Raw genomic sequence first — 26,690 nt, 5'->3', positions numbered from 1 at the left:
ATTTTTAAAAAATAATAAAATGCTTAGGTTCTACAGCTCAGTATCTTTGGGGTGGTGAACACACAATGCAATGTACAGGTGATGTGTTGTAGAATTGTGCACCAGAAACCTGTATAATCTTGTTAAACAGTGTCACCCCAATAAATTTAATAAAAAAGAGAAATAAAAGAAAGACTTTTGCCTAACCAGGCAGTGGATAGAGTGTCGAACTGGGATGCAGAGGACCCAGGTTCAAGACCCCGAGGTCGCCAGCTTGAGCGCAGGCTCATCTGGTTTGAGCAAAACTCACCAGCTTAGACCCAAAATTGCTGGCTTGAGCAAGGGGTTACTCAGTCTGCTGTAGCCCCACAGTCAAGGCACATATGAGAAATCAATCAATGAACAACTAAGGTGTCACAACAAAAAACTGATGATTGATGCTTCTCATCTCTCTCTATTCCTGTCTATCTGTCCCTATCTATCCCTCTCTCTCTCTCTCTCTGTTTCTGTAAAACAAAAACAAAAACAAAAAAAAACCTGGTGAGAAAGCTAGAAAGAAATAGAGGTAAAAAAAGACATTTTATGTCAGTATTCATCTGTAAAAATGAGGGTAAAAGAATTTAATTCATAGAATTGTTGTAAAAACTATATGGCCTAATCTAAAATCTTAAGAACACTGGCACATAGCAAGTGCTCAATAAATATTACGTATTACTATTACTATGTTACTCTCTCTGAAATGTTTCAGTGGCTCATCATAACTGAAGGATAAAACAGACTCAGAAATTCATATCTATTTTTCATGTTAGACCTAAAAATTGTTTGAAAGACCATCTATTAATCAAATCCTCTCACTTTATAAGATAGTGAAACTCAGAGAATAGGTAACTTAAGCAAATCAAAGTTTACCTTTGATATTTAAGGCCCTCTGCAGTCTGTTCCTAATATCTTTTCAACACCATCTCTTGTATTAGCCTATCAAAACATTGTAATGTGCTCACCAGACCCAGCTAAATCATGCCAGCCTTCACAGCCCTGCTCTAGCTACTGTATCACCCAGGGGAAAAGAACTGCTACTTTCTCTTCATCTATGCAGATTCAACCCAGCCCTCATGGCCTATCTCAAACCTCATCCTTTCCAAAAAAATCTTCCCTGCTAACTAGTCCAGAATACAATCTGGTCTAAACTTCCTAGTTCTCACTGTCATGCACTGTCTGCAGAAAAGAAAAATCTCTACGGAAGAGAAATTCTATGCTTATGTCTTATCCTTAGAGAGGTTCTAAGGGCAGACATATGGTCTCTAACTGTGTTTAAATGTTCCCAGAGTACATCAGTCTTCGGGGGGAAAAAATTGATTATTTTTGGAAATGGGAATTCTTGGGAGGGAATGCTCTCACAGTATGACACTGTGGCCCATGCTTTGGCATGCTCCCAACTCCTTCACACATTCAGTCGCATATGCTCACGACTGAGGACAGGAAATTTGGTCTCTCTTAAGGCTGTCGTAGAATGATACACAAATATCTCCTAGGGAGACAGACCAGTCGTCCCCAGCACATTTCGAACCCCAAACTATAGAACAATAAAATAAAAAAGTGTTCAGTAATACAATTGATGCTGCTAGGCCCTGGAGAGACTACAGTAGAAAGCTCCCATGTATCACAGCAATTTTCAGGTAATCTAATTAAGACCAAAGGCACCCCAGGCACACAGATTATTGGAATACTGTGATTGATGCAGTCTGGCTTTAATCCAGGCTGGAAGAAAGTAAGGTATAATAATGGTTCAGCACTAAAGGTTCAGTCAGAAAGCACTGTGTTTGAATTCCAGTTGGCTTTGAGTTGATGCATACTTTGACATCCCACAAGCATTTTATGAAAAGTAAGGCTCAGAGAAGTTATCTGTAAAAATAGAGATAATAATAAGCATCGAACCAGGTAAGACACATACAGGGCCTACCCCATCCAATAACATTTCATTAAATGAAAAACTAGCTGATGATGTTATCACCATCACCATCATCCCCTAGCTAGAAGAAGGAAATCAGTCTCAGATTCCTTCCACGTCCCAGCGCCCCTCAGCGCTCTCTCCCCACTCTATCGCCATCGCTGCCTTATGTTTCTGATGCAGTTAAAAGAGACCTTCAGCTCCATGTCAACAGAGGGTCTGAAGTCCAGGCTGACTGTTACAACCCATGCTCCATTACCCAACTCAGAGACTGGGATTCTCTCCCAAGAATCAGCTAATTGCTCTATTATAAAAAGGCAGTCCCTAGAGGCAATTTCCTTTATCAGGTATAAATTCTCAGTAGGCAAAAATCTGGCCACAAGAATGAAATCAGATAAGCTACTAAAGAAGTAGCCCCAACAACATTTCCAAAAATTGAGCCAAAGGAAAGAGAATGACTTTCATCAGAAATGACAGGAGCCAGCTGCTCTGGGAAAGACGGGAGTGGGGTGAAGAGTAAACCTTAAAAAGGACACCACACGCCAAAGAGCTTACCAAGGCTGTGAACGCTAATGGAGAAGGGGACACATCTTCTCTTGAAGGCAATTAAACATTAATTGTGACACATGCTGAACTTCTGAACACAGCCAAGTTCTTTGTCCTCATTTCATCGCCTCTAGGCAGAGAAATTCTTTGATGTCTTTTATTTTAGTAGCAAACCCATTTTTAGAGTCAAAGAGTTTTGGGGTTTTTTATCAAGCTATTTAAGGAAAAAAACAAAAAAAGGTGTTTTGGGGGTTACTCTTACTCATTAAGAAAGAACAAATAGTTGTACACTTAAAAATTCTTCTCATTTTTTAAATCTGGCTTTTTCATAAATATTTGTTGCAATTGCACAATGTTTATGTTCAAGAGAGTCATTTGGGAAAAAACAGCACATTCTTTACTGTTGCAGAACATGAACTCAGGTAAGATAAGACCTTTCACAAAAATTACAAAAACCTGAAGAAAAATGTTATTTAAAATAAGAATACCCAGCTTTTTTTTTTTTTTTTTTTTTTTTTGCTACAGCTTAAGATAATCAAATAATCAATAACAGGATAAAATGTAGAAGAGAATTATTTTTTAAGTGAGGTACAAATGCCAAAATTTTAACATTCCAAACTTAGTTTTTAAAGAAGCACTTCTGTATTTATCTGGCTGTATTTATCATCACTGGAAGTTGTACAGACTCGAGAACTATATTAGGCATCCTAAAAATTAATATTTCTTGTACATTTTACAATTTGTTGATAGATAATACTTTTAAAAACTAATTTAATTTGAGTCTAAAATTTAAAGCCAGGAAAATCAGCCTTTGTCTCCAGGGCCAAAGGCTGGGGAAAATATGACAGATAAGAAATGTGGATAGCATTTTTAAAGACTTTCACTGAAATGTTACTTGTAGTAATTACATTTTCCAAATCTAAAACACTCTGGATCATGGTTTTTAACAAAAGTATGAGAAACTGGGACGGTCCACAAGGCTACTGCATCAGTTTCCTGCTGCTCCTGTAATAACCTGCCACAAACTTGGTGACTTACAACCACATGAATTTGTTCTGCTACAGTTCTAGAGGACAAAAGTCTGCAATTAGTCACACAGGGCTGAAACCAAGGTGTGAGCAGGGCTGCATTCTTTCTAGATGCTCTGGAGTGATCTGTTTCCTCACCTTTTTCAAATTCCAGAGGCCGCCTACATTTCCTGGCTCCTGGATCCTTTCCTCCATCTTCAAAACCAGCAACGTTCTCCAAGTCTTTATTATGTTGCCATCTTTCCTTCACCTCCCTCTTCCCTTTACAAGGACTGTCCCCTTGGATAATCCAGGATAATCTCTCTATTTCAAGGTCAATTGATTAGCAACCTTAATTCCATTGTAAACTTAATTCACCAGGTTCCAGAGATTCAGAAGTGACCGTCTTTGGAGCCATTATTCTGCCTACCTCTGCCACCAGGTTCCAAGCAGAGTGCTACAAAGTCCTCACATCTATGGTACATTTGTGCCACTGCAGCATCCATCCCACGCTCCATGCCCACTTTCTCTTAGGTTAACTAGCCCCCATTCACACTTAGTCCCTATAAGTCACTAATAAAATACCTCTACCGAGGTCATCTCTGACCACAGTGAATGGTTCAAGGAGGAGCTGATGACTAAAGCTAAGTAGCCAATAAAAGCCTTACCAGAAACTTCCTGTAGTTGTCAAAAAAGAAGTGTTCTGTCAAGTGGGGTAAAAGATAGAATGATAGTCTAGGGATGCTGATGACAGTATCTGCCATTATGTGAAGGAGCTGAGGGAGTAGACCTGGCAATCTCCTCCTGATAGAGAAATAAACCAACACAGAGAAAAAATAAGAACAAATGAACAAACAAAAGAATGAAAGGCAGAAGAAAGAAAAAGGGTAGAAAGGAGGGAAGAGGGACAGAGACAGAGAGAGAGAGAGATTCCTAACATTATTCCAAGTTCTCAGATCCAGCTATACCTGACTTTGATTACCAGATCAATTTTATTTTCCTTAACCAATGTCAACTTGGCTCCTGTCACTTGCACTCAAAGGAGTCATAATTAATTTAAGAATGTTCCCTCATTGAAATGGAAAAAAGAACTTTCAATAAATAAGCTGAAAAGAAAGAACTGTTTTTGGTATACACACTATGTAGGTGGGGTGGAATTATATGAAATAGCTATTTTTGTACCACTACTTACTCAACTCCCCCTCCCTCTACTGCTATATTCCTATGAATTAAGCAACACCTCATTATCAACATAAAGATAACACTTGAAAATAGAACTCTCAAAGAGTTGTCACATAGTGAGCTGAGTGGTTGGATGGCTTACAAATCCACGGCACAGAAAAATTAAAGTTTCTGGAAATTCAGGGTGTCAGATCTGTCAAAAATGTAGGGATTAGAATGAGGTCACTCTCCTCGGCTGTTTTTGAAAAAGCACAAGACTAAAGCATACTGCTAATAATACCTATTATTCTAGTTTGCTTACTATAAGCCAGATTTTATGAGTCCTTTAGAATTGTATGAAGTAAGCAGTAGTAGTATGCCTATGTTACATAGAAGAAAGTGACACTTTGACACAGGTTAAAGTGATCAGTTAGAAATTGGTGGAGTCAGGGTTTTAAAACACATGGTGGACAGTCTGTGCCCCTAACCATTGATGGAGGAAAGGCGATGGATGTTAACAGGCACTCTACTGAATATACAGGTTCGATTTAAGATTAAGGAATAAACTCTACATATAAAAGAGAGAATTTCTTTACAAATAAAAGAAAGAGAATTCAAATCATATGAATAATAATTTTAATCACTCTTTTTGTGTGCATATATGCATATAAAAATATATGTACTATATATGAAGAAGAAATGTAGGAATGTGATTTAGTATCTACGATCACAGTATTTGAAGATTCATAGATTTAATCCTATTTACTTTCTACAAAGTTTTCTAAATTTTACTTCTGTTCTATCTGTCACTTCAAGAAGGAGATAGGCTGTTTCATGCTGCTCACAATTTGTTCTAAATTCCATAAAGATTCATCATGCTGAATTTGTGGCATTTTTATAAACAGGAGACTGACATTTTACCACAAAATCTCTCCTAGGGATTTACAGTCAGTCAGCAAAGTCATGTAAACGTATTTGAAAAATTAGGATGAATCAACTGCATGTGGGAATAGAGATTCCAAAGTTAGGAAGCCCTTCCCATGCTTTTCTATCTATTCTACAGAATATACAACTCTCACACTCTATTGAATCATGTGGATAAATCTTCTCATAGTACAAATAAAATTACAAAACACCTTCATAATATGATTTTCCATACTTTTGTATACTTGATAACTAGAAAAATGATGAATTCATTTCATCTTTCATAGCTTGTGTAACCAAGTAATTAAAAATTATATTCAAATGTCAAGAAAAATGAAAATGAAACTAATTTAGAATTAATATTTTCTAAACCAACATTTTCCTATATTGCTAGTGGGAGTTCAGGTCATCCAAACATTTTCTTTTTTTCTTTTTTTCTTTTTTTTTTTTGTATTTTTCTGAAGTGAGAAGCAGGGAGGCAGAGAGACAGACTACCGCATGCTCCAGAACGGGATCCACCCGGCACACCCACCAGGGGGAGATGCTCTGCATTGCTTCATTGCAACCTGCGCCATTCTAGTGACTGAGGCGGAGGCCATGAAGCCATCCTCAGTGCCTGGGCCAACTTTTGCTCCAGTGGAACCTTTGCTGTGGGAGAGGAAGAGAGAGAGATAGAGAGATAAGAGAGGGGGAAGGGCAGAGAATCAGATGGATGCTTCTCCTGTGCACCCTAGCTGGGAATCGAACCCAGCACTTCCACATGCTGGGCCAACACTCTACCGTTGAGCCAACAGGACAGGGCCCCAAACGTTTTCTAAAGCCATTTGTTAAAACGTATCATGGGAACTTGGTTTTACTCAGTCATCAACTTCTGTATCTCTCTTCTAAAGCAGTCATTTGAAAAGCAGGTAATGACTTTTTACAACAGAGTGTGGCAACATTCATTATGAGAAAATGAATTCCATTAGGGAAATAATTACATATATTAAGGCTTTTTAGTGTGATACAATTTAAATGATGTTTACAAGGAGTTTTCAATGATAGGAAAAATTATACTAAAATATTAAAACAAAACAGGTATACAAAAAACAGTGTCTGTGTATTAAAGGAAGAGTGAATAAGAATATGCTAAACTACAATAATAGTTTCATATTTGAGATGATTGTCAAAAATCTGAGAAATACAGAAAAATTCAGGACTACGATTATGATGGGCACATGCAAAACTTCTATAATCAGAGCAAAAACTAATTATTTAAAAGAATAATTCAACATTTTAAATAATAGAAGTAGCATAGCTTAGGAGTAAAAGTTGATCTCTATTAAAGAAACACTAGAGAGAGGGTTCCTAAAATTCTAGTAACAATCCTTGTCAAGGAAGCATTAGAGCTTCATCTTAGTCATCACTGTCGATATATCCAGCCCAACTGGTATGACCAACCTCTTCATATTAAAATCATTCATGATTTTACCAGACAATTTTTTATAATCCATTGTCCCTAATGGATTTCCAAGGTAATCTGGGCTGGCTATTCACAAACAAAAAATATTTAGAGATAACCATCCTGGAAGCAAAGGTGACCTTGGGGATTTCTTAACATTTCTGAGCAATCATGATTATTTGGTAAAATGGCAAGGGCAAACAGTGAAGGTATTTTAGATAAACAGCAATAATAAGTTACTGGTGAAATAGATAACATGCTGTATTTATTTTAATATTTTCATCTAAGAAGCTTAAAGCAGTAACATTAACAATTCTGATGCTCAAAGGAGGGATGGGAGAAAAATCAGTCAAGTCAAGTGCATGATCTTTAGTTATATAAAAGAATAATGGGATGGGTAGATAAAATTCTAAATTTTACAAAGGATCTGTTTAACCCTTCTTTAAACCACACCTTTAGCATTGCTGCTGTCAAACTAGATGGATATAGATTTCAGTCTTAACTTATTTTATTTCTCATAATGTCAGCAATAGGTCCAATGATACCAAGTGGACATTAGTGAAAAATTAGTGGGCACTCAAAACCTGTAAATAATTCCATTGAATTTGCCAAATACTTATGCAGCACAAAAAGACAAATGTATAAAAACTAATAAGCCTAGGCCCTTAAGCTTTGTAGGGTTAAAAGAGAAGTCACAAGAAACCTTGACAACAACGAATAATTATTTGTATAGCCAATGTCACCATCTTCAAATTTCTTGTGGACCAATTAAACCTGGAGAGGAACACAAATAAGAGCATTTGGGGAAGGAAATTAAAACCTACATAAATCCCAATGTTGCTAATACCCTACTTTCTACATCTAGTCATTGAGAAAAACAAATATTTGAGGACCCACAAGGTACCAAGCCTGTTTTATCAAAGAAACAGCAGTCATCAAGACAATGTTTTTGCCCTCATAAAGTCTACAGCAGAGGAATTGCTTACTACATGCCAAAGACGAGGTGGAGTGACTCACACTAATCCTTGAAAACCAAATACATACCTGCAAATGACTAAAAATTATTTCTCAGTCAATTGGATATTTGAAAGAACAAAATTAGCAACTTTATTTTGTTCAGAATTAAATCTAATTGATTTTGAAACTGGGAAGCAGAAATAGGGCATGAAAAGATGAATATGCCCCAATTCCAAGGAAGGGGGAGGGGAAGGAAAATAGTTTAACACCGAAGCCTCACAGTGATTCTTCTTCTCATGATTGATCAGGCAAGCTCTACATAATCACTTATGAAACCAAAATATTCAGGGGCCTGACTGGTGGTGGTGCAGTGGATAGAGCGTTGACCTCGATGCTGAGCTTCCAGGTTTGAAACCCCGAAGTCACTGTCTTAAACACAGACTCATCCAGCTTGAGTGTGGGATCACCAGATTGAGTGTGGGATCACAGACATGACCCATGGTTGCCGGCCTCAGCCTAAGGTCACTGGTTTGAGCAAGGGGTCACTAGCTAGGCTGGAGTCCCTCACCCCCACCCCGGCCGGGTCAAGGCACATACAAGAAAGCAATCAATGAACAACTAAGGTGCCACAACTATGAGTTGATGTTTCTCATCTCTTTCTCTTCTTGTCTGTCTGTCTATCTCTCTCACTCTCTTGCTTAAAAAAAAATACAAAAACAAAAAGACTCAGGGAATTCTTTTACAGATGTTCCAATTTCTACAGAACTCTGATTATTTCTTAAGCAAGCCTCCTTACCCAATGAGAGCAGCCAGAGAGCTGCCCACAGATACCCTCAGCCTCCTACCAAGGCCATATTCTGAGTCAGAAATGAAAGAAATCCTTGATATGCCATAGGAGTTTGTTAATGATCTCATGAAACACACCTACACTCATATGCATAAGGGATATGCAATCACACATGCACTTATACGCACATATGAATATAGGTGCTTACATATGGGTATATGTAAGTATATATGGGTATAAATAGCTAGATGTGTAGGTAGGTATTTCCTCTCTGGTTGACAAAGGAGCTGAAGGCTAGGTCACAGTTCAAAATCTACTAGTCCTAGTCCATTTTCTCCAGAGTGAATCATATTTGCCCATGTAAAAAGAAGGCATTTTCCCACTGGGTGGAGAGAGAAGGAAAAAGCAGCAATATCCCCTATGACACACTATATAGGTGATACATCTATATATATATTCTAACCTACCCTCATGACAAACTGCCCTCTATCTAAATAAAAGTCTTTCTAGACTATAGGCTTGAAGCATATCAGATATATTTTTAAAAATTGGTTTCTTAAGCCAAATACTAAAGAGTACATATTATAGGATTCCATTTATAAAAAGCACACACAATAAAATCTGACAAAATTCACCTATCTTGTTGCAAGTCAGAGAGTGGTTATCCTTCATGTAGGGGTAGTGCTAGGAACATGACACAAGCACAAGTAATGTTCTCATTGGTCCAGGTACATGAGAGTATTCCCTCCATGAAAAATCAGCAGGGGCACTGGCCAGTTGGCTCAGTGGAAGAGCGTCGGCCTGGCATACAGGAGTCCCAGGTTTGATTCTTGGCCAGGGCACACAGGAGAAGTGCCCATCTGCTTCCCTACCCTTCCCCCTCTCCTTCCTCTCTGTCTCTCTCTTCCTCTCCTGGAGCCAAGGTTCCTTTGGAGCAAAGTTGGCCTGGGCACTGAGGATGGCTCTATGGCCTCTGCCTCAGGCACTAGAATAGCTCTGTTTGCAACACCCCAGATGGGCAGAGCATCGCCCCCTGGTGGGCATGCCAGGTGGATCCCGGTCGGGCGCATGCAGGAGTCTATCTGACTGCCTCCCTGTTTCCAACTTCAGAAAAATAAAAAAAAATCAGCAGGGTATGCACTTATGTGCATGGGCCTGCATATATATTATGCCTCAGTAGAAAGTATTTTTAAAATTTAACTTACTAAAAATTTATGGCTTGTCTCTAATATGTATTGCTCTTTTCTTGACACATTAAATTATCCAGAAATTATTCAGAGCCATGAAATTTACTCCAGCCAATCTGTGGAACTACAACTATACCTTGATTAAGTCTACAAATCTTATTAGTCTTTTCTGATTGTATAACTGATCAAATAACACCTCTGGACAGTTTTGTAAGATCACTTTTTTTTAAAACAATTATTGGTAAAAAAGTTGATTCTCAGGTCCTGGCCAGTTGGCTCAGTGGTAGAGCGTTGGCCTGGCATGCGGGGGACCCGGGTTCGATTCCCGGCCAGGGCACATAGGAGAAGCGCTCATTTGCTTCTCCACCCCCCCCTCCTTCCTCTCTGTCTCTCTCTTCCCTCCCGCAGCCGAGGCTCCATTGGAGCAAAGATGGCCCGAGCGCTGGGGATGGCTCCTTGGCCTCTGCCCCAGGCACTAGAGTGGCTCTGGTCCCGGCAGAGCATCGCCCCCTGGTGGGCAGAGCATCTCACCCCTGGTAGGCGTGCCAGGTGGATCCCGGTCCGGCACATGCGGGAGTCTATCTGACTGTCTCTTCCTATTTCCAGCTTCAGAAAAATACAAAAAAAAAAAAAAAAAGAAAAAGTTGATTCTCTGTAGGTGTGCATTTTACCAAACCCCCATATTAGCAAATTCTTTACACATGGGGACAGGGCAGAGAAATCTCATTACTGTCCATGAGATTTTTTTTTTAAATATACTTTTAAATCCCTCTTAAGAGGTACATAAATGGTTATAACCTAAAGCTAAATGATAGCCACTTTTGTTGTCACAGGACTTGAATCAAAATCTATTTTTATCTTTATTTTTTTATCTTCACTCAACTTAAAAATAGTAAATAAAAATAAAAGAGAGAAATCCCAAAAAGCAAAGGAACTTGGGCGGAAGTAAATCTCTAGCAATACAACCTTAGAGTGCCCTGCCCTCCCCTCTTTCAACGGTGACTCATCTCCCTCCTACCAAACTGAGCACACTGTACTGCTTTCTTCCCTGCGGAACAGGGCCACCGAAGTCATTTATACTAGCAAAAGAACTCGACCTAAGTCTGACCCAGGCGTCTTACATGACAGCAAGTTGATGCTATCTGAAAATTTAATCAAAGCAATTTTTTTTTTCCTTTGGTAGAGTAGACACTCTTAAAAGAGATTTTTAATTTACATATTGCAAAGTTGGGATGTTTCAGTAATCAAATGTTTAATTAATAAAAGTAAACCAGCTTTCTTTTCTTTACTCATTTGGTTGAAAAATAATTCTTTAAAAAGATATATATATATGGCTGAGTGCTATCAACCACAAATGACAAATGTCTCTTTATAGACACTATATCTTTAATGCAGTTCTCAGTCACGCTCCTCCCCTCTCTGTCCTACTCTTACCATTGAGGTTAAACTTCGAGAAGGGTTCTGACAATGGTGAGCACTGAAAAGGAAGGCTACATATAGATATACAGCTACCTCTGGGGCAGCATGGTAGAGTCTCTGCAGTAGTTTACAAGCATGAAATCGCCCCCAGCTCTGGGTTATGTACTACAGCAGGTAACTATGTAACCTGTCAAGCTTCAATTTCCTAAAATCTAAAATAGGCACAATGGTGTCCCTAATTTGTTAATGTGGTTGGGAGAATTAGATGACATAATGCACATAAAGCAATTAATACTGTCTGGCACACAGTACCTGGGCGATGACTTGTAACTATGTTTGCAGTAATACAACCTTTCCACTGAAAGATGACTTTACAATATCACTTGACAAATACAGAATTTACACAGGCTAATACTCTGCCAAAAAGAAAAATTATCTTTTAAAGTAATCCAAGTTAATTGTGTATAAAAAGGCTTTGAATGGAGCCTGGCTCCTTGCCAGATGACTTTCAGTCTCTAAAGTCAGAACAAATATATTATTATAAACAGTTCCAAAAAGACCATGGACTTTGGGGAGACCTGTTACAAGTCACTTTTACTTTCTGAGCCTCAGTCTCCTCTTCCATAACATGGGAATCACCAGGTAATATTGAGGTTTTAGATGTTATTTGCAAAAAGCCTAATCATATCTTGCACATTAGTAGGTAATCATTTTAAAACAGATGGAATAAGAGGGTGTATTCAAAGCTGGTAAAATTAAAAAAAAAAAATCCATCCTCTCTACCTCATTTATCCCTCCTTTGTAGCATTCTTACATGTTGCCTTCTAGTCTAATCAGCTGTGCTCCTCCTAGGGCTACACAGGATGAAAAGATTTTATTTATCTCCGTATCTCCTTCCAGCCCTACATCACAGTCCAAGAACCTGCCCCAGCTTGTCCAAAGACAGTAATAAAGTGATGCTTGAAAAGTCCAACTGCAGAATTTTACTATAACTCACCCTGAGCAAAGTGGGATTCTCCTCCGGAAAGAGTAAGAGAAGAACAGAAATGTTCCTAGACTACAAATTATTATTATTTTTTTAATCACAGGAGAAATTTTAGAAACAATATGTTGCTTAGTTTACTTCATTTCCTACTTTCTACTAAGATAAGAGTGACATCTGAGAACAAGGCTTACCTATTTGCACCATTTCTTCATTACCAGCCTGGAAAGGAGGGGGAAAAGTAAGAAAAAGAAACAGTTACTGGGTTTCATCTTATCACCTTGTGTGTTTTATTTCTACCATTAATGCTTTTCAGGAGCTAGCTAATCAGGAGATGCTGGAAACCGGGACTGGTGCCTAAAGGCTGTACCTGGGTTTATAGAAGGTTCTTCTGCGGTGAGCACCAGCCAATTAGGGAACAATACGGGCAGGTAATTGTTATCCCATTTTAATTTTAACTAAACATTTATGAAGTTAGCAACATTAAATACTGATACTCAATATTCTTTTCTGAAAATTGCACATACTGGGTCAAGATTAAAAAAGAAAGTCAATATTATGCGTGCGAAAAGAAACCTAAAAGGGGGCCTGATTTATCAGATTTGAAGTCAAGAATAAACAATTCTATACTTTTTACACTACGTTCAGACCAGGCAGACCAGAGAAGCTACAAAAACTCACAGACGTATTCTGTACCTAAAGTCCCACCGGCCCTGTGCTGATGTGAATTACTACAAATGGCTCGACTGGTCCAACTGAGCCTTCTTAAGGACTTCTAAGAGCATCGGGCTTCACCTTGAGTCTCCAAAGGGTGGGGGCTGGGCCAAAAAGAAACAGAGCTGCACTCAGCTTTAAAGAGGAGGAGCTGTGCAGAGGGGGAGGGGAAAAAAAGCGGCCGGCTTCTCCAGCCTCTGGCCAGGAGAATGCAGGGCAGGAAACGTCCCCAGCCCCCTCCCCAACTGTCAAACCGCAGCGCCGCCGTAGTCCTCCCAGGACACGTGTCTACTGGATCGCTCCCTGTCCGACCCAATGACTTCCTGACACCCCCGCCTCTGGCTGCCCGAAAAAGTTGTGAGTCCGTAAGGAGGGAAACCCCGCGCACCCGACTCCGGCAGCATCAACCAGAGCACTGGGATCCTGGACCCAGCGTCCAGAACTTCATTCAAGAGCCCAGACCGCCCTCCGGAAAGGGGAAACCCAGATGGCCCGGCGAGGATGCGAATTGGCTGCAGTTTGTCACCAGGAATTGTTACGAATGCCGCAAAGTGGTGAAGCCCTAGGTATGACAAGCCTGGACTCCCGGAGTGAGAGTCATAACCTCCCGTGCAATTCAACCCCCACCCCAAAAAGCCCCGCGCGCTGCGCCCAGCCCTCAAAACACCGTTCCTGAATGTACAAGATAACAGAGAAAGGGGGGAAAGGGAGGAGGATAGAGAGGAGGGGAAACAGAGAAGAACTTTTTCAGGAAAAGGTTGGGTTTGAGTTTTTTTTATTTTCCACTTACTTGTCCATCAGCTGAAGTCCTAACCTGTACCAGAGCGGCTGCTATCAACCAAAGTGACAGGAGAACCATCACGAGTCGAGTTGACTTTTCAACTACTGGGCAAGTCAAATGCCCAGAGCACACACCCCCAAAATAAGTTTCTTTTAAAAAAAGTGAAAAAAAATTTTTTTAAAATGCAGAATAATAATAATAAAGAAAAAAACTGATCTTCTGTGCTTTTTGCTTCAATGAAAATGAAATCTGAGCTCTGAGACTGGCCCCCTCCGCTCTGCAGTTCTTTCCACTTCACCTTCTCACCCCGTCCTCCCAAACAGAGTGTGCAGGAGCGAGAAGGTGCAGCGAGCCCGGCTCGGGCTGCGCCGGGAGAGGGGGAAGGGACGGGGGCTTCCAACTATCTCTGCCCAGAGCGGCTTTCTCTAGGCTTTTCGAGCACCATTGGTCCCTAAGGTTAGCGAGGAGAATGCTTGGGTTCCCTGGAGCACAGCAGGGGGAAGTATTAGCGAGAAAGCAGAGCGAGCGGGAGCCGGAGAAAGAGGCAGGGAGAGGGCGACTCGGCGGCGCACACAGAGGTGGGGGCGGGAGGAGCCGGCGGGGAGGAGGAGGAGGCAGACGGAGGAGGTGGGAGGAGTGGGCCGCACGCCGGCTCCTGTTGCTCGCAAAGCGGTCGTCTGCTCCTTGCGGGCGACCGGCACGGCGCTAATAAGGCGGCCAGAGCCCCCCCGGGCGGCCCCTCCCGCCCCGGCGCCCACGTCACGCGGGGCCGAAGCCCGCGCCCCCTGCGCCTGGGGCGTCCGGCGCAGGAGGACGGGGCGCGGTGGGGAGGATCGCGAGCGGTCAGCCCCAGGCAGGGTCAGGGTTGGAAACCGCGTGGGGGCTCCTGCGGCCCGGGCTCGATCCACCACCCCCGATCTTCTCTTCTCCGGGAGACCCGCGGGTCCCTACTGCCCGGACAGGCACCGAGTTATTATAGGAGGAGGGTGGGTCCAAGGACTGGTCCTGGGCTTTAGGGAATTCACCTCTTCCAGCCCCCACCGTGCTCTCAGTCAGGGAAAAGTCGCCCCGCAGAGAACCCCTGGAACTTCCAGGTCTTAATGACGTGACACCAGTCACCTCCCTCGTTTGGCGGGGGTGGTCTTCGCCCTCTTTAAGCTCTTGTCTAGGCTTTATTCGTTTATATTAATTTTTAAAGATACCGTGTCTCTTCCTTGACTCACTGGCTGCTTCTGTTTATCACTGGAGTACACAGGCCTCAGCGTCCCTTCCTCTCACCAAGATTAAGTTATCAAACGATTTCTGCCCAGTGTGGCACGGAGATTCCAGAGAGTAGATGATACCAACCTGGGCTCAAGAGACAGAAGATGAACTTGCTGGAATCCAAACCCAGGCCCACTTTCTCGGGGTGTTTTCCAGGGACCAGAGGGATGGAAAAGGACCATATGTATCTCCAGCCTCCATTGACCATGAAAGACAGTGATTAAGCACAAATTTAAGTATAATCTTTAGGACATCAACTGCAAAGAGTCTTGCAGGAGCCTGTCTGAAACAAAATGTATAGAAGCTAATGCTTGTTTTGCTAAGGGATGCTTCCATAAGTCATAGTTCCTATTCTTTTTTTAAATAAAAAAGTGAGCTTGGAGGGTTTCCAGTACTTTGATTCATTATTTAATGGTTGTATCTTTAAATTTCCACAGCAAAATTTTCTGTTCACTGATGTGTTATCTGCTGGCTTGTCAAAATCATATATAAAGGACATTTGGACATTAGCATAAACAAACAAGAAACCAGATTACTGAATGACCTCATCTACTAACAGGGCGTAGTACATTAATTAGTTATTAGTTGTAATTATAATTAGACCCCAGCACTGAGGAGTCTCTAAATTACTTTTTTCTTTCAATTAAAGCCTTCAGCATTTTTGTAACCTGTCATTGACTTACTATTGAGGAGTGATTTACTGATTTTTGTGCCTCGTTTTCTTATTCATTAAAGAAATACTACTCATGTTCTATAAATAAATATTCTATCAATTTACACTGACAAAGTAAAAGAGAGTACAAATCAGAACACCCAGGTTTTGGCCCAACTAACAGCTCTCTGACCTTGACAAGTCACTAAAACTCAATTTTTGTTTTTATCCCTATGAGATATTTCAGCTCTAAAATTCTCCAATTCTAAGTGATCACAAGTATTATATTTAGCCATGGTAGGATAGTAGTCCCTTTGTGTTAATTTTATGAAGTTCAGACGTTTATTATCACTGTATTCTCTGACATAAGAGTGTGACTTTCATGAAACCAGTGGCTTTAAACATTTTTAGCCAAGACCACAGAAATAAATGTATTTTACATTGTGACCCAGTAAAACTTTTATGATTCAGTACCTATACCTGCAACAACCCTGGTATATTCTATACTATTTGTTTCTTGTTTTTGATTTTCCCAAATACTGCTCAGGATCCATGTCATTTATTTCATAACCCAATCAGTCATGACCTCATTCTTAAAAACACTGATTTGAGAGTATGTAATAAGGTTTATGTATCTTGGATTCTAAATGAGTTGAGTTCTGATTAATAAGGATCTCCCAATATACTCTAAGACACAATTTCTCAAAATATGTCCTGAAATATTAAATGTTTTACAAAAAAAAAAAAAAAAAGAAAATCTGACAGTCACCTAAAGTTTGTGAAGTACCAAATAAACAAAATGAGATGATTTTTTTTCAGAACTTCATCAAAACTTTAATACTCTAAATGCATTGTGATTCTTCAAGAGGGAGATACAGTGCACTCTGGTCCTCACACTGATGTGGCCATAGATTGCTTTTGTCTCATATTTTATATCCTATGAGGAACATACTTGGGGAAATACTATTATAAAAATATTAAATTAAAATGAATGTGAGTCAGGTAAGACTCACATGAAGGTTCAGCCTCAGTTTTCTCAACTCTAAAACCAGTTTAGCAATACTGCCTTTATAAAATTTTCATGTTTTGTCTCCAAAGGAGTCAAAAGGAGGTTACCTAAAATCCACTGGTGGTAGATTAAGAGGGTGGGAAAAAGTAAAGCAGGGAAATCCCTGTGATTGTATAAATAGGTAAAATAGAGAGACAGTTATTTTACTTTTGGTGGGGACAGGATAGTTAATGAACATTTATAGCACATAGAGATGGTTTTAGAGAAACAAGATAACAATGGTAGGTTCTGTGGTGTTACCCTAGGGTGTAGAAGTTTTTCCCTGAGGGTTCTGGGAAAGGAGATTACTCTGATATTTCCAATGCATGTTATCATAGATGCAAAAAGACAATAGACAGGCTCACTTGCTTTCTCAAGAAAGCTATAGCCCTAGGACTTGACTACCACCATGACTCACTTTGTTAGGAATTTTTATGTTCAAAACATCCAGTGTGGTTTCTTATAGTCTCTGAGTTTGTATAGCCTGCCATGCAGGCCTCCCCTGAGCTTGAGTGTGTGGTCCATTTTCTGTCCACAGTAGAGAAATAATTTCAAATTCATATATATACAGTCTCCCTAATTGTGAAAATCATCCCCTTTAAATTTAATTTTCAGAAAATCAGTTGATGTATGGACATTTTCATCTGTGCATCCTTGTATTGGCTGCAGCTAACGAAGCAGAGGTGTGTGTGTGTGTGTGTGTGTGTGTGTGTGTGTGTGTTTTCTGTTTAACGGTGATTGATCAATGTTGTATATCTTGTCATAATTTGACATTTTGATACCCAGTGTTTATTGTGTATTAAATATATAATTAAAATTTTTGGCATTTCTTGCACCAAGGAATTCATTTATAAATTTGTTGTCCTTTCTGCTGTTTACCTTTCCCACACTTTTTAAGACGTCATTTTTTTACACTGGCTTAAGTTTCACAGCAGAATTGAGGGGGAGATACATAGATTTCCAAGATACCCCCTGTACCCATAGATGCATCACCTTCCCTGTTATACACATTGCCCAAAAAGGAAGAAAAGAATGGTACATTTGCTAGAATTAATAAACCTACATTGATACATCATAATCAAAATGCATAGTTCACATTATGGTTCTTTAGTTTTTTACATTCTATGAGTTTGGACAAGTGTATAATGACATGTAGCCATCATTACAGTATCCTAAGAGTATTTTCACAGCCCTAAAAATCCTCGGTGCTGCACCTATTCATCCCTCCCTCGCCCTAATTGCACTGGTTCCATGGTTTTGTCCTTTCCGAAATGTCATGATGTTTGAATTATACAGTATGTAGCCTTTTTAGATTGCCTTCTTTCACTTAGTAATATGCATGTAAGTTACTTCCATGTGTTTCCAAGGCTTGATTGCTCATTTCTTTTTTAGCGCTGAATAATAATATTCCATTGTCTGGATGTACCACAGTTTGTTTATCTGCTGATGGACATCTTGGTTGCTTTCAAGTCTAAGCAATTATAAATAAAACTGCTAGAAACATCTATGTGCAAATTTTGTGTGGATATGTTTTAAATTCCTTTGGGTAAATAAATACCAATAAGCATGATTGCTGCATCATATGGTAAGAGCACGTTTAGTTTTATAAGGGAACTCCCAATCTTTCTACCATTTTTCCAGTCTCACCAACAATAAACGAGAGTTCCTATTGATCCACATGCTAGCCAACATTTAGTGTGTAGGTGTTCCAGATTTAGGCCATTCTAATTGGTCTATAGTGTTATCTCATTGGGTTTTTTTGTTTGTTTTTTTGTTTGTTTGTTTGTTTTTTTACAGGGACAGAGAGAATCAGAGAGAGGGATAGATAGGAACAGACAGACAGAAACGAAGAGAGATGATAAGCATCAATCATTAGTTTTTCATTGCGACACCTTAGTTGTTCATTGATTGCTTTCTCATATGTGCCTTGACTGCAGGCCTTCAGCAGACCGAGTAACCCCTTGCTCGAGCCAGCGACCTTGAGTCCAAGCTGGTGAGCTTTTGCTCAAACCAGATGAGACCACGCTCAAGCTGGCGACCTCGAGCCTTGAACCTGGGTCCTCCACATCCCAGTCTGACGCTCAATCCACTGCGCCACCACTTGGCCAGGCTTTCATTGTTATTTTAATTTGCATTCCCCAGATGACATATGAAGTGGAACATCTTTTCATATACTTATTTGCCATCTGTATAACTTCTTAAAAGTGAAGTGAGTGTTAAGGTTTTTGGCCCACTTTTCAATTGGGTTGTTTATTTTCCTATTGTTAAGTTTTAAGAGTTCTTTGTATATTTTAAATAGAAGTCCTTTATTTTATTTGCAAAAAAAAATTTTTTTTCCCAGTTAATGCTTATCTTCTCATTCTGACCTTGTCTTTCACAGAAGAGTTTGTAACTTTTTCATACATTTATTGAGGGGACATTGTTTAATAAAATTATATAGATTTCAAGTGTACAATTATATAATACATCATCTGTATATTGCATTGTCCTTCCCACCCAAATTCAAATCTCTTCACCACCATATATTTGACCCCCTTTGCGCTTTACTGCCTTTTCGCACCCCCTTCCCTCTGCTAACCACCATACTATTGTCTGTGTCTAAGCTTGTGTTCGTTTGTTTGCCTTGTTTGTTTGTTTGTTGCCATCAGTTTTATATTTCACATGTAAGTGAAATCCTATGGTTCTTGAATATTTCTGTATGACATTTCACATAGCTCAATATTTTCCAGATCCATTCATGTTGTAGTAAATAGTATCATCTTTTCTTATGGCTGAGTAGTGTTCCATTGTAAGTATATATATGTACCACATCTTTTTTCATCCAACCAACTGTCAGAGGACTCTTAGATTGTTTCCATATTTGGATCACCATGAATAATGCTACAATAAACATGGGGCAGTGGTGGGATTCAGCTGGTTTGCGCCGGTTCAACAGAACCGACACCTAATTTTTTTATTGAGTTCGGCAAACCGGTTGTTAAAATCGTACTTGTAATCAATGTTTTCTCTAAAGTGGGTGCCAGGACAGCCGCCCAATGTGGAAATCACACATTTACATTCCTTATTCTTTTTTAACATCCATGTGTGCAACAGTATATTCTAAGTGCCTGTAGTAATGTTCATTCCATCCATAGGTGAAAAAAATTGCAAGTGAGGACACCTATCTAGAAATAATACGAACATATCTTAAATAACATTTTTATTGTTTTTTGTCAGGTATTATTTAATATTTTTCATTAATATTTTAAAACATTTTTATAACACAATCTAGTTTTGTGTACCTCTTTTATTGTTCTTATTTAAGTATAAAGTGCATAAAATAGTAAACTACTTTTTGTTATATTGTTTTTTTATACCTAAAACAGTCATTAGCACAGAAAACTGGTTGTTAAATTATTTAATTCTACCACTGATATAAGGGAATATATATTTTTATGAGTAAATGTTTTCAAATTTTGGGGGTTGATACCCAGAAGAGGGAGGGGTTGCTGAGTCATATGATAACTCAAGTCTTAATTTTTAGAAAAAAAATGTTTACTGTTTTCCATAGTGGCTGTCCCAGTTTACATTCCCACCTACAGTGAATAAGGTTTTCTTTTTCTACACAATCTCTTCAACACTTATTGTTACTTGTATTGTTGATGATATCTATTCTAACAAGTGTGAGGTGATATCTCATAGTTTTTGCATTTTCCTAATAGGAAAGTTGAGCAGCTTTTCATATGTCTGTTGGCCATTCATATGTCTCATTGTGAGATGTGTCAGGGTCAGATCCTCTGAACATTTTTTAACTGGATTGTTTGGTATTGAGTTGTATGAGTTCTTTGCCTATTTTGAATATTAACTCCTTGTCAGAGCTGTTGTTTGTAAATATCATTTCCCATTTGGCCAATTGCCTTTCTGTTTTGTTGATGGTTTCTTTTGATTTGTAGAAGCTTTTTCTAAGACCAAAAATCATAAGTTTAATACCTATATTTTCTTCTATATAATTTATTGTTTCAGGTATTATATTTAGGTTTTTGATACATTTTAAATTAATTTATGTGGCCCTGGCCGGTTGGCTCAGCGGTAGAGCATCGGCCTGGCGTGCGGGGGACCAGGGTTCGATTCCTGGCCAGGGCATATAGGAGAAGCGCCCATTTGCTTCTCCACCCCCCTCCCCTCCTTCCTCTCTGTCTCTCTCCTCCCCTCCCGCAGCCAAGGCTCCATTGGAGCAAAGATGGCCTGAGCACTGGGAGTGGCTCCTCAGCCTCTGCCCCAGGCGCTAGAGTGGCTCTGGTTGCGGCAGAGCGACACCCGGAGGGGCAGAGCATCGCCCCCTGGTGGGCAAAGCTTCGCCCCTGGTGGGCGTGCCGGGTGGATCCCGGTCGGGCGCATGCGGGAGTCTGTCTGTCTCTCCCCGTTTCCAGCTTCAGAAAAATACCAAAAAAAAAAAAAAAAAAAAGAAATTAATTTATGTGTATAGTGACAATTAGTAGTCTAGTTTCTTTCTTTTGCATGGGGCTTTTCAATTTTCCCAGCACCATTTACTGAAAAACATTTTTTTTTACATTTTATGTCCTTTGGCTCCTTTGTTGAAAATAATTTGCCCATATGCATGTGAAATTATTTCTGAGTTCTCAATTCTGCTCCATTGGTCTCTGTGTGTGCTTTTCTGCCAATATCATGCTGTTTTGATTATTCTAATTTTGCAGTATAATTTTAAGACAGGGAATGTGATACTTACAGCTTTCTTCTTTTTTTTCAAGATTAGTTTGGCTATTTGGGATCTTTTGTGGTTACACACAAATCTGAATGTTTTTTTGTTCTATTTCTTTTCAAAATTGCCATTAAGTGGAAGGAGACTTGACTTTGAGTGGTGTATACACAACACAATATACAGATGACTACTATGTAATTATACACCTAAAACACATAATTTTATTAACCAATGTTGCCCCAATAAGTTCAGTTAAAAACAAACAAACAAAAATGCCATTGAGATTTTGATCGGGATCTCATTAAATCTGTATACTACATGAAATCTGTATACATATTGCATTGGAAATATGGCCATTTTAATTACGTTGATTCTTTGAATCCATGAACACAGAATATATTTCCTCTCTTTGTGTTGAAAAGTTGTTAATTTTAATGAAGTACATTCTCACATTTTATTATATCTGATGACCTCCTGTCAATATTTATTGGGTAAATTATAATTTTTTATTTTTTCACTATGCTCAAATAAATCTCAGGAATTCTCTACTCAACTTTGTTTGAAGTCTAAGTGAAGAACGTATTGTATCAGAATCAACTAGATTTATAGTCTCTTCCTTCTCTAAATTGCAAGTTCCTGGATGGCACTGACTTCTATTTATTCACTTTCCATTACACAATTTATCTGGTGATGAGCTTTATTCCAGATCCTGGGACTCTTGACACCTAGAACTAATACAGATAAACAGAGTAAAAACATGAGACTCATCACTATAGGGCCATGAAAGCTGGACCTATTGACTGTCTTCTCCACCTCTCCACCCTCTCTATAGCCTCAAAGAACACAACTGTAAGACTTGCAAAATAAGGAAATGGGGCTGCACATATAGAATTACTTCTTTTCTCATTGAGGATAAGGGTCTTTCTCTCACACAGCACCCTCCTCTATTTTATATAATATTGATTTTTTTATTTGTAGATTAGAGAATCAGGTATGCTGTGTATATATTACTGTTATTATTATTATTATTATTATTATTATTTTGTATTTTTCTGAAGCTGGAAATGGGGAGAGACAGTCAGACAGACTCCCGCATGTGCCCGACCGGGATCCACCGGGCACGCCCACCAGGGGGGACGCTCTGCCCACCAGGGGGCAATGCTCTGCCCCTCTGGGGCGTCGCTCTGCCGCAACCAGAGCCACTCCAGCGCCTGGGGCAGAGGCCAAGGAGCCAACCCCAGCGCCCGGGCCATCTTTGCTCCAATGGAGCCTCGGCTGCGGGAGGGGAAGAGAGAGACAGAGAGGAAGGAGGGGGGGTGGAGAAGCAAATGGGTGCTTCTCCTATGTGCCCTGGCCAGGAATCGAACCCGGGTCCCCCACATGCCAGGCCAACGCTCTACCGCTGAGCCAACCAGCCAGGGCCGTTATTATTTTTTTAATTAAGTCATTAGGTTGGTTAGAAGTTAGGAAGCTAGATTTTCATATTCACAGAATACAACCTGACATGTAGTAGGCACTCAAAGAATGTTGGTTGAATGAATGAGGGAGTAAATGTTTGTTATCTCTACTTATCAGAATGAAATGAATAGGTTTACTTTTCTGCCTACTATCAGTGAATAAGCTGTGTTCAACTTGGACCCTTTGACAAACCCCATTGAAAGAAAAAATAATCTTAAACAGGAAAATTTATGAGCAAAAGAATCAAGAAATTAGTCATGGAAATGCCCCACTAGGTTCATGCTTTGGCTAGTGGTTGAGGCAGTGTTGTTCCCAGTCTTTTCCTTCAGAGGAAAACTAGCATCTTCTAAGGATAAATTTGGATGTCCAAGATTTTTGTTTAACTTAATCATTTGCTTTTAGAAGAATAATTCCACCATGGGACAAGACTTGAGGAAAAATTATTCCTTGTGTTCCTTAATTTTCTTACTTTTTCTTGACTTGAGATTATTCACTGCACCCTTACCTTTGATTAGCACCATAAATATTCCTCTTTCTTTCCTTATAAAGTTTAGTTGACAATTAATATATTTAACTGTTCTTATCCAACTAATATAAACAGATATTGCTGCCTACCTTCCATTGTTTTTGTAATATTTCCTTTTTTCTTCAAGTCTTTAAAATATATTTTTTTGTTTGGAAACTCTAAATGGTAATAGAAGATCAGTCTTTATGGGAGTCTGATTAAAATTTAACCAAGATTAAAATTTAAAATTTAAATTTAAATTACATAGAAGAAAACATAGGTACTAAACTTATAGACCTTAATTGTAAAGAACTTTTATGAATTTGACCCCAAAAGTAAGGAAAATAAAGGCAAAAATAAATGAATGGGACTACATCAAACTAAAAGGCTTCTGCACAGCAAAAGAAACCATCAACAGAACAAAAAGGCAGCTGACCAAATGGGAGATGATATTTGCAAAGGATAGCTCTGACAAAGGTTAATATTCAAAATATATATTTAAAAAATCATACAACTCAATACCAAACAATCCAATTTAAAAAATGGGCAGAGAATCTGAACCCAACATGTTTCACAATAGGACATACAAATGGCCAACAGGTATATGAAAAGCTGTCCAACTTCATTAGCTATTAGGGAAATGCAAACAAAACTACAATGAGGCTCTGGCTGGTTTGTTCAGTGGATAGAGCATTGCCTGGGGTGCAGACGTCCCAGGTTTGATCTCTGGTCAGGGCACAGAGGAGAAGCAACCATATGCTACTTTTTCCTTCCAGCTCCCCCTTCTCTCTCTCTTCTCTTCTCTCAGCCAGTGACTTGATTGGTTCAAACATTGGCCCTGGGCATTGAGGATAGCTTGATTGATTTGAGCATCGGCCCCAAACAGGGGTTACTTGACGGATTCCAGTTGGGGTACATGCAGAATCTGTCTCCCCTCCTCTCACTTAAAAAAATGCAAAGAGATATTGCCTCACACTTGTTAAAATGGCTATTATAAACAAGACTAATCTAACAAGTGTTGGAGAAGTTGTGTAGTAAAGGGAACCCTCATTCACTGCTGGTGGCAATGTAGACTTGTACAGCCACTATGGAAAATACTTTGGCGGCTACTCAAAATATTAAGAATAGACTTACCATTTGATCCAGCAATTCTTCTACAGACAGTCCCCAGGTTAGAAACAAGATAGGTTCTGTAGGTTTTTGTTCTTAAGTTGAATTTGCATGTAAATTGCAACAGGTACATTTACCTACTAAATGAAACTTAGATGTTTGTCTTAACATAGTATTTATTTTTATCTTTCTGTGCATATACTATATTTCCCCATGTATAAGATGATCCCATGTATAAGATGCACCTTAATTTTGGGGCCCAAAATTTGAAAAAAAAATTTACATCAAGTTATTGAACTCAAGTTTTATTAATCATAGAATTCATACAACTCCTCATCACTGTCAAAACTCCCATCCACTAGCTTGTCCTCATCTGTGTCTGATGACGAATCACTGTCTTCAACAATGAGCGCAAAAAAACAAGTGCGGGAAATGCAAGTAAAAAATCTACAACCAGGGTATGAGACACACCCAGTTTTTAAACCCCAAATTTTTCAGAAAAAGTGCATCTTATACATGGGGAAATACAGTAAATCTTTAAACATTTTCAAATACAACCTTAAACAATCTTGGATAATGCCAAAGATAATGGACTTGTTAGAGAGGATGGGACTGGGGTGAGAGAGTCAGGGTTTGATTCTGCTGCTGCAGTCAGATTCTTGGTGAAGAATAAAGGGAGGTTTGTACAGAACTTGATCGTTTTCTCATCATAAATGTCCCTGTAGCATCTCAGGCCTTCAGTAACTGTACAATAAACTTTGGGGAACCTTTCTGCATCAGGATCTTGCTCCCTTAACTTTGCCAATCCTGCTTCATTGAGAAGAAAAATATTAGCTAACACTTTTATAGAAAACTTTTTTGGTTCTGGACTTTCTAGGTTTCTGTTTTCTTCCCTAAATGTTATCATCTGCTGCTTTAGTTCTATAAGATTTTCACTGGCTATTTCTTTGCCACAGGAGTTAAGTAACTCTGTGATATCATTTTCACTGATGTCCAGCTGCAGTTGATTACCAATAGGCCTATGGCACTCTGTTCCTAAGTATGAATTGTATGTAAGTCAAATGTTTGTAATTCGGAGAATTACTATGCTAGGTATCCACTCAAAAAACAAAAACATTTATTCAAAAAGATATATTCACCCCTATATTCATTGTAGCATTATTCATGGTGGCCAAGACATGGAGACAACCAAAATACCCTTTGATAGAAGATTGGATAAAGAAGATGTACTACATACATATTATGAAATACTACTACTCAGCCATAAGAAAAGATGAAATACTGCCATTTGCGACACCATAGATGGGCCTTGAGAATATTATGCTAAGAAAAATAAGTCAGTCAGAAAAAGCTGAGAACTATATGATTTCACTCCTATATGGGATAGAAAACTGAAACTTATATACAGAAAATAGTATGGTGGTTACCAGAGGGAAGGGATTCAGAGGTGGGGGGCATAATAGCAGTCAAATATATGATGACAGAAGATGATTTCACTTTGGGTGGTGGGCACATCATGCAATATACAAGTCATGTGTCATATAAATGGATAATTGAAGCCTATATGATCCTATTAACCAATGTCATGCCAATAAATTTAAAATGTTTTAAATTCTTCGAAATGTTACTTGATATTGTTATAGCTATTTTATTAACAAAATATTTAGAATTATCATCAGATCACTTTGCATTATGCTATGATGTTCCTCTTGATAGGTCAAGGAACTCTAATATAGTGGAAATGGAAGTGGTGGGATTCAGCCAGTTCACACAAGTTTCGCAGAATCAATACCTAATTTTTTGTTGAGTTTCAAAGAACCATTTGTTAAAATGGCACTTATAATCAGGGTTCTCTCTAAGGTGGGCGGCTGGGCAGCCACCCGATATGGAAATTACAAATTTACATTCCTTACTCTTTTTTAACGTTCATCTGTGCAATAGCATATTCTAAGCACCCATATTAATATTCATTCCGTCCATAGGTAAAAAAATTGCAAGTGAGGACACCAATCAAGAAGCAATATGGAAATATCTTAAATAACAGTTTTATTGTTTTTTTGCCAAGTATTATTTAATATTTTTATTAACATTTTTAAACTCTTTTTATAAGATTATCTAGTTT

General features: G+C 39.0%; 1 protein-coding gene and 1 long non-coding RNA gene across 2 annotated transcripts in view; one reads left to right on the top strand and one right to left on the bottom strand.

The window, feature by feature from the left end:
- The window catches only part of ADAMTS3 (ADAM metallopeptidase with thrombospondin type 1 motif 3), a 259,718-nt gene extending 245,760 nt beyond the window's left edge, over positions 1 to 13,958 (bottom strand). The window contains exons 1-2 of the mRNA XM_066280883.1: positions 13,843 to 13,958; positions 12,533 to 12,560 (exon numbers count right to left, since the gene is read on the bottom strand). Coding sequence (XP_066136980.1) covers positions 12,533 to 12,560; positions 13,843 to 13,911 — 97 coding nt within the window. The 5' untranslated portion in view covers positions 13,912 to 13,958. The remainder of the gene's footprint in view (positions 1 to 12,532; positions 12,561 to 13,842) is intronic.
- LOC136338473 (uncharacterized) lies at positions 13,263 to 14,048 on the top strand. The gene is made up of 2 exons (XR_010731966.1): positions 13,263 to 13,618; positions 13,854 to 14,048. It is a non-coding gene; the product is annotated as an uncharacterized lncRNA (long non-coding RNA).
- Positions 14,049 to 26,690: the final 12,642 nt, after the last annotated feature.

The sequence above is a fragment of the Saccopteryx bilineata genome, chromosome 5, assembly GCF_036850765.1.
Source record: "Saccopteryx bilineata isolate mSacBil1 chromosome 5, mSacBil1_pri_phased_curated, whole genome shotgun sequence".
NCBI classification, from domain to species: Eukaryota; Metazoa; Chordata; class Mammalia; order Chiroptera; family Emballonuridae; genus Saccopteryx; species Saccopteryx bilineata.
This window is presented reverse-complemented; position numbering and strand designations above follow the sequence as displayed.